The 12718-nt window shown below is 47.1% G+C and overlaps 1 protein-coding gene across 1 annotated transcript in view; it reads right to left on the bottom strand.

Moving 5' to 3' along the window:
• DAB1 (DAB adaptor protein 1) overlaps nucleotides 1-12718 on the bottom strand; it is a 220144-nt gene that overhangs the window by 14219 nt on the left and 193207 nt on the right. Inside the window, exon 10 of the mRNA XM_044302379.1 lies at nucleotides 3724-3739. Within this exon, the coding sequence (XP_044158314.1) occupies nucleotides 3724-3739 (16 nt within the window). The remainder of the gene's footprint in view (nucleotides 1-3723; nucleotides 3740-12718) is intronic.

Here is a 12718-nt window from a genome sequence, read left to right as displayed (position 1 = left end):
TTTCTACATTTTTTCACATTACACCCACAAACGTAAATGTATTTTATTGGGATTTTATGTGATAGGACAACACAAAGTAGGAAGTATGTGTGAAAGGAAAAGAAAATGATACCTGGTTTTCAAAATGTTTAATAAATAAAAATCTGAAAAGTGTGGTGTGCATTTGTATTCAGCCCCCTGTACTCTGATACCCCTAAATAAAATCCATTGTGACCAATGGCCTTCAGAAGTCACCTCATTAGTAGATAGCGTCCATCTGTGTGTAATTTCTTCTCAGTATAACTCCAGCTGTTCTGTGAAGGCCTCAGAGGTTTGTTACAGAACATTAGTGATCAAACAGCATCATGAAAACTAAGGAACACACCAGACAGGTCAGGGATAAAGTTGTGGAAAAGTGTAATGCAGGGTTAGGTTATAAAAAAATATCCCAAGCTCTGAATATCTCACTGGTTTCTGTTCAATCCGTCATCTGAAAATGGAAGGAGTATGTCACAACTACAAACCTACCAAGACATGGCCGTCCACCTAAACTTACAGCCCAGGCAAGGAGAGCACGAATTAGAGAAGCAGCCAAGATGCATGCTGGGTGTTGTATTTTCGCAAGAGTTGCAGGGCCGGAGGTTGCTGACTCCTGGTCTATCACATAAAATTCCAATAAAATACTTTTACGTTTATGGGTGTAACGTGACAAAAATGTGGAAAGTTCAAGAAGTATGAATACTTTTTCATGGCAGTATAAATAGACGCATATGTCTGTGTTGTTAGATGCCTATGTGCGTGTCTCAGTATGTATATGGCTGTCTGCAGGTGTCGGTCTATACGCCTATGCATATCTGTGCACATTCAGATCTAAGGATTCTCCCTACAGCTGTGTGGAGCCCTATCCACATTATGCTTTAGCCACCACGATCCTTGCGGCACCCCATCCCCCCCACGTCGATACAACGCGATCCTCAATGACTAGGACGCTGCGCTCAGCCAGAATTCTGTTAAGGTTCACATTATAACGTTATCCAATCGGTTTATACAAATCCGATTATTTCATTGTTTTCATTGGCCACAGGTGGAGGATCGATACTAAAGCGCCTACCGAAAGGAGATTCATAGATTTTCCTCGCTCCCTGGTAATTTGTCGGCGCTGCGGGCTCCCCCAGGGATGATTTACTCATGTGTCCTATATGTCAGGTCTCCTTGACTTGCTGCAAGTCAGCTCTAATTATTACTGCCGACTGCAAGTGATAACATCAAGGGCTACAATGTAACAAGAAAGCAAACAGTAACACAAGGTCCTCGGCTTAAAGGGGACTCGACCTTTAAATGATTATTTCACACCTCCATGTGCACCCAAAGTTCGGAGCTCCTCTGGAATTCCCTGCACCCCTGCATACCCTAACCCTTCCTCCCTCTTTACACAGTGCTTTGCTTTGTCTTTCCCTTTAAATATTTGAAGGGGGGAGAGGAGTTTTTAAAATAGATCTCATAATCAACAACTTTAGGCCAGGGTCTTACATTCAGATGTTGGGGCGCCACGACTGCAAACAAAACATCAAACATCATGGGCGGAATCATGCAGTTGCGCGTCAATGGATGCCGCCATTTCTATTTAAAGAAGCAGGAAGAATTTTAGGTGAGATTTTCCTTGCTGGGTTTAATCCTCTTCCCCTTCTGTAGGATGGATCCGAGTTCCATGGGGTTGTACTTCCTTCAGATAGCTGGGGGACCTCAGGGTTGTGACTCTGCTACAGAAGGGTTACCGAAGCTGGGACGGGTCATGGGCTCATTGCACACACCCGCTCCCCTTATGTCGGTTATGTACAAGCTTTTGGACCCTCTTTTACCGTACCTCAATCATATAATAACTAAAATCTGTAAATCCCTTTAATGCTTCAAGGACTCGCTATCAGGAGACAACATCTGGGCGACAACCGTCAGTGGTTTCACATCTTCATTTGCGTCCACTGGTCCCAGCATTGCGTCTCGCCTTTCCTGACATGTTTGGTAAATTATAGTATTTCTTATGCAATAGCAATTCGGATTTTTATTTTCTTAGGCCTCTTTCACACGGGTGTCATGGATTTGGGCCGGATAAGATGCGGGTGCGTCGCGGGAAAATGCGTGATTTCTCAGCGCGAGTGCAAAACATTTTAATGCGTTTTGCATGCGATAGCGAAAAATAGGCATGTTTGGTAACCAAGCCCGAACTTCTTCACAGAAGTTCAGGTTTGGGTTCGGTGTTGTGTAGATTATAAGGGAAAATAATACATTCTGAATACAGAATGCATAGTACATTAGAGCTGGAGGGGTTAAAAAATAAATAATTTAACTCACCTTAATCCACTTGTTTGCGCAGCCGGCATCTCTTCTGTCTTCAGGATCTGGGTAAAGGACCTTTGATGACATCACTGAGCTCATCACATGGTCCATCACACGAGCCATCACCATGGTGATGGACCATGTGATGAGCACAGTGACGTCACCACAGGTCCTTTTCCTCCTGCACACAGCAAAGAAGAAGACAGAAGAGAAGCCGGCTGCGAGATCAAGTGGATTAAGGGGAGTTAAATAATTTATTTATTTTTTAACCCCTCCAGCGCTATTGTACTATGCATTCTGTATTCAGAATGCTATTATTTCCCCTTATAACCATGTTATAAGGGAAAATAATAATGATCGGCTCCCCATCCCGATCATCTCCTAGCAACCGTGCGTGAAAATCGCACCGCATCCGCACCGATTTTCACGCACCCCAATTCACTTCTATGGGGCCTGCGTTGCGTGAAAAACGCACAATATAGAACATGCTGCGATTTTCACGCAACGCACAAGTGATGTGATGCGTAAAAATCACCGCTCATGTGCACAGCCCCATAGAAATGAATGGGTCCAGATTCAGTGCAGGTGCAATGCGTTCACCTCACCGCGCGGAAATCTCGTATTCACACATTTCTAAGAGGAATATCAGAGGATCAGCACGGAAAAGATGAGGAACGCAATTAGTTACTAAAACAGAGTTAGGGTTCATTCACACGACCGTGGTTTGGGTCCGCATTTTTGCGGCTTGGGTGCGGACCCATTCACTTCAATGGGGCCGCAAAAGAGGCGGACAGCACTCCGTGTGCTGTCCGCATCCGTTGCTCCGTTCCGTGGCCCCACAAAAATAATAGATCATGTCCTATTCTTGTCCGTTTTGCGGACAAGAATAGGCATTTCTATAAAGGCCCGGCCGTTACGCAAATTGCGGAAGGCACACGGGCCGATTCACAATTTGCGGACAGCCCTTATCAGGAGAGCTGGCAGGTTTTCTTTATCGGCAGTAAAACCCTCCATTGTGGTCTCCAGCCCTGAGTATCCGGACGCGTGTCATGCTTCATGCACGGATGACATGTACGTGACTCCCCTGTATGATGCACAGACCTGACAACTACACGCAGGAAGGAGCAGCACCTGCCGGCAAAACGTGACAGCTGTGATGATACATGACTATAGTGATAAAACTCTATTGACCCAATGTCTTCTGCAGGGACCTTCCCCACCGGGGTCCACGAGGTCCACGTAGCTGCAGTCAGACTCACGCCCCCCACTATTCTCTATCACTGTGTGTTTCCAAAATAGACAAAGGCCTGTTTTCACCTGATGGCAGCGCAACGGGATTGTAAGAAAGGGGTCCGAACATGGGAGCAATGGCTGGGTGGAGCTGGGTGGGATATGTCATAAAGGCATCACCTGGAGTCGCCGGGGTCTGAAAGACAAATCGACAGGAAGAAGATCTGGTTACAAAGATAAAGCATCGATACAAGAAGAGTATGCATCGACAGCAAACGTCCTATAATCCGACACCTTGGCGCATCAATAGTCTGTCATTTACCAGGTACGCCGATAATCCGGAGAAATCCTTCCTTTTGATCCGACTGCACTGGATTAGAAAAATACGGCTGCCTCCTTCCAGAAACAGCGCCACGTCTGTCTGCAGGTTGTGTCTGGTATTGCAGCTCGGCTCCACTCCAGTTAATGGTTCTGGGCTGCAATACCACACACAGCCTGTGGACAGAGGTGGCGCTGTTTTTAGAAGAAAGCAGGCATTTTAGTCTAATCCTGGACAACTTCATCCAATAATCTGGAAAGTGTGATCATGTTAGGTTAGGGAGAGGCCGGATTAAGGGACTTTTACTGTACATGTATCATTGTTATACACACATTCAGGAACCCGCAGAGTAGCCCCTTTAATTCTTATTAATTGCAGCCGCCATAAAGCACAGACCCTGCTGCACCTTCTATACAGACAATACAGGAAGAAAGGGGGGCACATAGAGGGCCCATTCACATTACTGTATACATTTGCGGAACGGGTGCGGACCCAATAATTTTAATGGGGCCGCAAAAGATGTGGATAGCACACTGCCCGCTGTCTGCATCCGTACGTCCGCTCCGTGGCTCTGTAAAAAGGATAGAACATGTCCTATTCTTATCCGTTTCGTAGGCAACTATAGGGCTGGTGTTCCGTTCCACAAAATGCGGTATGTACATGGCCGGTACCTGGGTGTTGCAGATCCGTAATTTGCAGACCGCAAAACAGATACTGTTTTACACAGTCTTATTTTTTGTTGTATTTACTATTGAAATTGCGCCTGTTTTGGAGGCTTTTGCACCTTGTTTGACTATTTCAGAAGTTTTTGAACTATTTATGTAGGTTTGTCACAAAAACTGTCTAATTTCCCCTCCCCCCTGGGCTGGTGGACCTTTCCTCGTCTGTTTGGAGCGGTGAAATGCAACTTTTTTTGCATTAAAAGTCGCACTTTCCTGGAGACATGAGACTTTTCTCCTTAGGCCTCTTTCACACAGGGGCGTCGCAGGTGTGGGCCGGATGCGATGCGGATACGTTCAGGGAAATTCGTGCGAGTAGGCACGCAATTTCAGTCAGTTTTGACTGCGATCGTGTTCCGTTGTTCAGTTTTTTCCGCGCTAGTGCAATGCGTTTTGCATGCGCGTGAGAAAAAACTGAATGTGGTACCCAGACCCGAACCCGGATTTTTTCACTGAAGTTCGGGTTTGGGTTCGGTGTTCTGTAGATTTTATTATTTTCCATTATAACACGAATTTAAAGGAAAATAATAGCATTCTTTAATACAGAATGCAAAGTGGAATGTCCATTAAGGGTTAAAAAATAATAAAAAAATGACTCATCCACTTGATCGCGCAGCCGTTATCGTCTTCTTTCTTCTTCTTGCAGGACATGTAAAAGGACCTGCGCTGATGTCATCATCATTCAGCAGGACCTGCGCTGATGTCACCACGTGGTGAGCGCGATGATGTCAGCGAAGGTCCTTTTGCAGGTCCTTCAAGAATAACAAAGAAGACAATCCCGGCTGTGTGATCAAGTGGATGAGGTGAGTAATTTTTTTAACCCTTAACTGACATTTGACTTTGCATTTTGTATTAAAGAATGCTATAATTTTCCATTATAACCATGTTATAATGGAAAATAATAAAGTAAATGGGGTCCCGGGTTGCTCATCCCTTGTCTCCTTAGCAATTTTCACTCAGCCCCATTCATTTCTTCGGCTATGGGGTCTACGTTGCGTGAAAAACGCACAAAATAGAGCATGCTGCGATTTTCACGCAACGCACAAGTGATGCGTGAAAATCACCGCTCATGTGCACAGCTCCATTGAAATGAATGGGTCCGGATTCAGTGCGGGTGCAATGCGTTCACCTCACGCATCGCACCCGTGTGAAAGGGGCCTTACAAACAAAACTTTTTTCAAGCGCAAATAGATGAGATCAGTCCAAGTGAATATGAACCCGTCCAACTGAAAACCAGAGGTCAGACTAATAACAATACGCCGAGTCTAATTCATCAACTGCTGTGCGACTTTTAATAAATACTCGGCAAAAGAAAGACCGCCGAATAAAATCCGCCACCAGCGCAGATCAACCCTGTATTAATACACACCACTAGTGTTGAGTAAACTTGTTTTTTAAGTTCTACATCCAAAGTTCGGGTTATCAAAGAATCCCGTTATGGATTCCGCTACCACGGACCATTACGGAATTTGGAATCCATAACGGGATTCTTCGATAAACCAAACCCGAACTTTGGACGCAGAACTTTAAAAACAGGTTTGCTCAACACCACACACCACTAACCAGACCTGTAATAAGGCTTTATTCACACCATGTCTGTAGCATAGGTTCCCCATATACCTCAGGAAAACTCTCGTGCTATAACCCAATGTATGGCCCCAGATGTACGCAGCTATGCACCAATTAGAGGGTGTTGATTCCAAGTCAGACCCCCCCGAACCACCAAGGACATGTCCACAAGCTGCCCACTTTGGGGCAAATGTGCACAAACTCTTCCCATCTTCTTTGCAGTCGTCCTGCCTCCTTCCAGCCTGCTTCCTGGGACTGTTGCAGGAGCGGATCGGCCATAGACCTTACAGGGAAATTTCTCGGCCGACCAGTGGAAGTTTTTGGGGCAGTATTTTGTGATAGACTGTGGTATTTGGCTCTGTTGGGGCGGAATAATGTGCCACAATATGGTATTACTGGCCCTGCCTTCATCAATTTGCATAAAACGGGGCCACTTTAAGTATTTTTTCCAGGGGTACTTTAAGTCTGCCCCTGGACTGTTGGTAACTATGGAGGACATTTATCAAATCAAGTATGTCAGTTTTGTGTCCTAAAAAAGTTGCAAGTTATGTCAACTGCACTGTTTTCTGCGACATTTTTTCAATTTTTGTGATATTTTAAGAGCTGAAAGTCAGATTAGACCTGGATTATGGCTCATTTACTTTGTGTCATTTTTGCAAAAATTGCAAAAAGTTGCAACCCATGCCAGGTAACCCCCTGGTGCACTTTCACACATTTCATAAAAAGCTCTTTCTGTCTTATTTACCAACTGATTTTGTGCCTAGTGTGAAAGTAGCCTAAGACCAGCATCTTAATAAATGACCCCCATAGTCTTATTTTTACTCCGCTCCTAACCAGGCTTATTTTTCCCATCTGTTTTGTGGGGAACTTGCACAATTTTTTTTTATATTGAAAGAGATGCAGTTGTGACTTTTTTTTCCAGTCATTTGCATTATTTTTTATACGCAAACCAATGAGACAAGTCTTAGTGAATATGAACCTGTCTTACAAGAGAATCGTTAATTTCTAACGATAATTTGTTTTCCCTTAGTCCTAACAGCAGCACAGATGGGGTTAACTGCCCCCCGTGGACTGGTAGGACCGGCGGAATGTTTAATGAGCCCAAAGAATAAACCAATAAAAGAACTCCAGCTCCCTTAAAGGGAGGGGTTCATCCCCCAGCCCACCGTGTATATCACAAGAAAAAAATGCTTTAGGGCGGGAAATTTGTGTGCTGCTGTTAGGACTAAGGGAAAACAAATTATCGTTAGAAATTAACGATTCCCTTACGTCCTACCAGCAGCACAGATGGGGAGATAGCAAGAAGAATCCCCTAGGGAGGGTCCTCATGCTCGGCAGAAGCAAGAACTGTCTGCCCAAAGGCCGAAAACTCTGATACCCTAGCATCAATCCTATAATGGGAGATGAAGGTTGATTCAGAGCTCCAGGAAGCTGCCTTACAGATCAACTCTAGGGGGAGAAGACTTCTCTCCGCAACAGAGGTAGCTACGGCCCTTGTAGAATGGGCCCTCACAAACTCCGGAGGATCTAAGGATTGAGAGGTGAAAGCTTCCCTGATAGCTTCCTTGACCCAGCGACTAATAGTCGTTTTAGACGCCTTACGGCCTTTAGACTTACCGGCAAACAGGATAAAGAGATTTTCATCCAACCTGAATTCTTTGGATCTATCCACATAGATCTGAAGGCATCTAGATATATCCAGTGGATGTCGCACTGGGACATCAGAGGAGGAGGCAGAGAGTAATACAGGTAGAGAGACTACCTGATTAATATTCTGAAAGGTTGAAACCTTAGGTCTAAAGTAAGGTAGAAATTTTAAAAGGACCCTATCCTGTAGAAACATGGTATATGGGTATAACGCGGAGAAAGCTTGTAGCTCCGAAATTCTTTTGGCCGAAGTTATGGCCAGAAGAAAGACCATCTTAAGTGTTAAAAATTTAAAACTTGCCTCCTCCAAGGGTTCAAAGGGGGGGGATGCTAGCCCCCTGAGAACAACTGACAAATCCCATTGAGGGACGGGTTTCAGTATTGTAGGCTTCAATCTTTCCGCTCCTTTAAGGAAGCGCTTGATGAGAGGGTCCCGAGAATATGGTCTGTTAAGACAGGCCGAGATGGCAAACACTTGGACCTTTAGGGTAGATGGGGCGAGACCTCTGTCCATCCCATCCTGAAGGAACTGTAAGATCGCTGCGAGGGGCGGATCTGCAAACGCCACCTGGTTGGAGGTACACCAAGAGGTGAAGATCCTCATGATCCGAGAGTAGGCCTTTTTAGTAGACTCTGCTCTGGAATGCGATAAAGTTCTCAGGACCGACTCAGAGAGCCCATCCACTCTGGGAAGGGACTGATCAACCTCCAGGCTGTCAGGTTGAGTCTGTGCAGATCTGGGCAGAGATGCGTGTCCCATGACACCAGGGTCTGCTCCGGGGGGAGTCTCCAATATTGTCCCCGACTCATCTGAATGAGCTGGGAAAACCAGGATCTCTTGGGCCAAAATGGTATGATGGCTATTACCGAGGCCTGATCCTGACGGATTTTCATCAATACCCTCGGAATCATGGAAAGAGGAGGGAAGATGTACGCCAGCCTGAACCTCCACGGTGTTGTCAGAGCGCCTATCGCCAGGGGGTTGACCTCCCTGTCTAGGGAACAAAACCTCTGTACCTTGGCGTTGAACTCGGTTGCCATAAGATACTCCTATGGCATCCCCCATCTGAGGACTAACTATTTGATGATCTCCGGATGTAGTGACCATTCCATGGTCGATAGGCCGCAATTTAGGCGGTGCGTGATGACGTTGAAGGAGCCTCAGATGTGAGTGGCGGATAGATGGGATAAGTTCAGCTCTGGCCACCGCAGAATTACCCCGATCACAGACGGAAGGGGTAAGAATCTTGTGCCTCCCTGCTTGTCTATATAAAGCACGACAGTCCTGTTGTCTAACGGGACTTTCACTGCTTTGCCCCGAATCTGAGGGGCGAAGTGAAGGAGGGCTAGCCGGATAGCACACATCTCGTGGAGATTTGAAAAAAGATGCCACTCCTGAGGAGACCAGGATCCCCGAACTGGGGACCCGTCTATATGAGCGTCCCGGCCTACTAGGGACGCGTCCATGGTCAATATGAGCCAAGCTGGTTGGGTCATAGACTTCCCCTGTGGTAGATAAAACCACCCTGTGGGGGAAAGTTGGGACTGGTTGAATAGGGGGCACAGGGAATCTAGCCCCAGGGGGCTGCCGTTCCGTTTGTTTAAGACCTCCGACTAAAGGGGCCGGAGGTGCTATAAAGCTCAAGGGACTGCATCCACAGTCGCTGACACGAGCCCCACCATCTTCATGAGGGTCCATATGGAGACTCATTGTGGTACATAAGGGACCCTTACTAGGTCCTGTATCCGCATTCTTCTTTCTGGTGTCAACTGGAGGGACATCTCCAGAGAGTCGACTAAGAATCCTAGATGACGGATAGAAGTCGAAGGGCTCACGTTCGACTTCAGCCAGTTGACAATCCAACCTAGGTGGAGCAGAAGAAAAAATGCGACATGAAGAAGATGGGAAAGTAGAGGCCAGATGTCCAAGTAAGGGACAATGGTCAGATCTTGGAGTCTCAATGCTGCCACTACCGATACTATGACCTTGGTGAAGGTCAGGGGGGCAGACGAGATTCCGAAGGGAGGGGCGGCAAACTGGAGATGTCTGCCTACTCCTAGTATCTGGACCGTGATCGTGAAAAATTTCACAGCCTTGAGGTCCAGAATGGCCATCACCTTCCCAGAGCTGAGGAGGTGGCTGACCGACCTTATAGTTTCCGTGTGGAATCTGGTCCTCCTTAAAAAGGGATTGAGAAGTATTCAATCTCTGATCGTCCGAAGATCTCCCGTCTTCTTGGGAACCAGGTATACTGGAGAATAAATCCCTAGACCCTTCTCCCCTGCCGGTACCTCCTCCAGGGTTCCCTTGGAAAGGTAGTCTTGAACATAGACCTCCAAGATTCTTTGCCTGGCCGGCAAAAAACTGCGAGTAGCAATGAGTCTTCCTGGGGGGAGAAAAACAAGGTCTATTAGATTGCCTATGGCAACGATATTTTGGACCCAAGGATGCGGGATTTCTTGGGCCCATAAGAGTCTGGGTAAAAGACGCCCCCTTAGAGGGAGGTGGAGAAGGGGTACGGGAAAAACCAGAAGTGTAACGACAGGGATAGCAGGGCTTATCCAAGAGCCTCAGAGAGGCCCATAGTCAGGAGGTTTGTTTTGCCTCCCTGGTGGGTTTACGGGAGCGCCTAGAAAATTTTCTAGGCGGCCCCCCCCAATCTCTGCGTCCAACCTGCTGTCCTGGCCGGCCCCCGCGGGCTTGTCTACCCCTGCCTCGAAAGGATTGTTGGGGGAGACTCTTCCCCTTTTTATCTGAAAGACCCTCCATAATGGTGTCTAATTCAGATCCGAATAGACGGCCAGGTTCAAAGGGGAGCCCACAGAGGTTATACTTGGACGCATTATCTGCGTTCCAAGGTTTCAGCCACAGAGGTCTCCTAGCGGCAGATACTAAAGCCATTGTTTTGGCTGCCAACTTTAACTGAAGTTGGGCTGTGTCACATAGGAAGTCCATGGCCAAATTGACGGACTTGAAGGCAGCGAGGATATCATCGCGAGAGACACTCTGGTCGACATCCGTCTGGATCTGATTCAACCTGGCTCTGAGGAAGGACGAGACCTCTGTGGCAGCAATGGAAGTCGAGGCGGAAGCGGCGGCAGCCGAGTAACCTCGTCTAAGGGTGCACTCTGTCCTTCTATCTAGAGGGTCCTGCAGGCTAGACCCATCGTCCGCAGGAACCAGAGTGCGCCTGGACAACTTGGCAATTGCCATGTCCACCTTAGGAATGGAACCCCACGATTCCACTAAGGGTTTAGCCATTGGGAACATTTGTTTGAATTTCCTGGTAAGGACTGGGCCTTTTTCCGGCTTTTTCCACTCTGTGCGCATCACAGAGAGAAGGGTCTCATCTGCCCTAAAGACCCGCTGGGTCCGGTAGGCGGGATCGGAAGACTCCCCTACGTCAACATCATGGTCCCCCGACCTGATGGACCTCAGAAGCTTCTGAGTCTTTTCCGGTGGAAAAAAGCCAGAAGTCGATTCTTCTTCCTCAGAAGAAGATGACCCCACAGAAAGGGGTAAAGGCCTATCGGGGCCCCCGCTCACCTCCATAGGAGCTTGGGAGGGAACAGGTAGCCTCTCATTAAGGAGACGTACGACCCCTTGAATGGAATCGTCAACATAAGTTTTGGCCCACTGGTACATGTCCTGCATCGAAGGCTCAGTAGCAGTGGTGGAACGACAACTGTCACACCTGGAGAAAGGGCAGCTCTCATCAAGAGGCGTATTGCAATCATAGCAAGCCAGGTGTTTCCTCTTGGTGGCTGTTTTCCGTAGCTGATTGGGCTCTTGGGGAGAGGCCATAGCTGAAAATAGAAAGGGAAAACAATTAAAACATCCTAAAAGAAATAAGGGAAAAAACCCTCCATGATTTTAGGAGCACGAACCAGAGGAGTCAGTAATAAGCTCTGAAAGGCAAAAAATCCCGTCTGGATAGAGAAATATCACAGAAATGCAGGAGACTCTGGAGCTTGCTTGTAAGAGCAGCGCAGCCAGAGACCGACTGAATGAAAGCAGGGAGCTTAAATAGAGTAGCTCCGCCCAGGGGAGTGGTCTTTGTTAAAATAATCCTCCCCCTAACGATACTGCCATTCATCAGCTGTAGCCTTCCCTAAAAGAGAAGGTTAATGCATAAGTGGTGATCACCACCACACCTCCATCTCCCCTGGAGAAGAAAAAAAACCGGCCGGTAATCTTTATCCTGAATTTCCTTGCAGTCAGGACCGAACGGCCGGCCGAGGGACCGGAAGTGACGCCGCGGCAAGGCCCGCGTCACTTCCGGTCATGGCGGCGCCCATACCAGCCTCATGCAGCGGAGCGCTGCCGACTCACAGGGGGAGACCGAGGCAAGTAGAACTAATCCACTTGCAGAAAATGAGGCGCAAATATAAGCGCACTAACAACTGGAAAAAAAGGGGAACAGTCATGGCTCAAAGAGTCAAAAAACGTCCCCAATTCTCAACAAGGAGAGAGTAAAACTCGCCAGTCCACCTGTCCAAAGGACAGAAAAAAACACGGTGGGCTGGGGGATGAACCCCTCCCTTTAAGGGAGCTGGAGTTCTTTTATTGGTTTATTCTTTGGGCTCATTAAACATTCCGCCGGTCCTACCAGTCCACGGGGGGCAGTTAACCCCATCTGTGCTGCTGGTAGGACGTAAGGGAACCACCACTAGAGGTCAGACTTCAACCAAATACAATTAAACTGATTTGTTAAGGGATCATAAATTTGAGACAAGTGTTTCAAATACATCAGTCATTTTTTTACTCTTAAAATAAACAGCGAGCTTAATAAACGTGCCCCATTATACAGAGGCGTGAAGTGCAAAAGACCAGTTCAGAAAGTCGGTGCAGGAACAAAGCAAAGACTGACTTAAAACTGACACAAAACAATCTCAAATGATAAAGGCCCCATATGTGTTT

Source organism: Bufo gargarizans, chromosome 7, assembly GCF_014858855.1.
Source record: "Bufo gargarizans isolate SCDJY-AF-19 chromosome 7, ASM1485885v1, whole genome shotgun sequence".
NCBI lineage: Eukaryota > Metazoa > Chordata > Amphibia > Anura > Bufonidae > Bufo > Bufo gargarizans.
The sequence above is the reverse complement of the archived record's forward strand: the minus strand, read 5'-3'. Positions and strand labels throughout refer to the sequence as shown.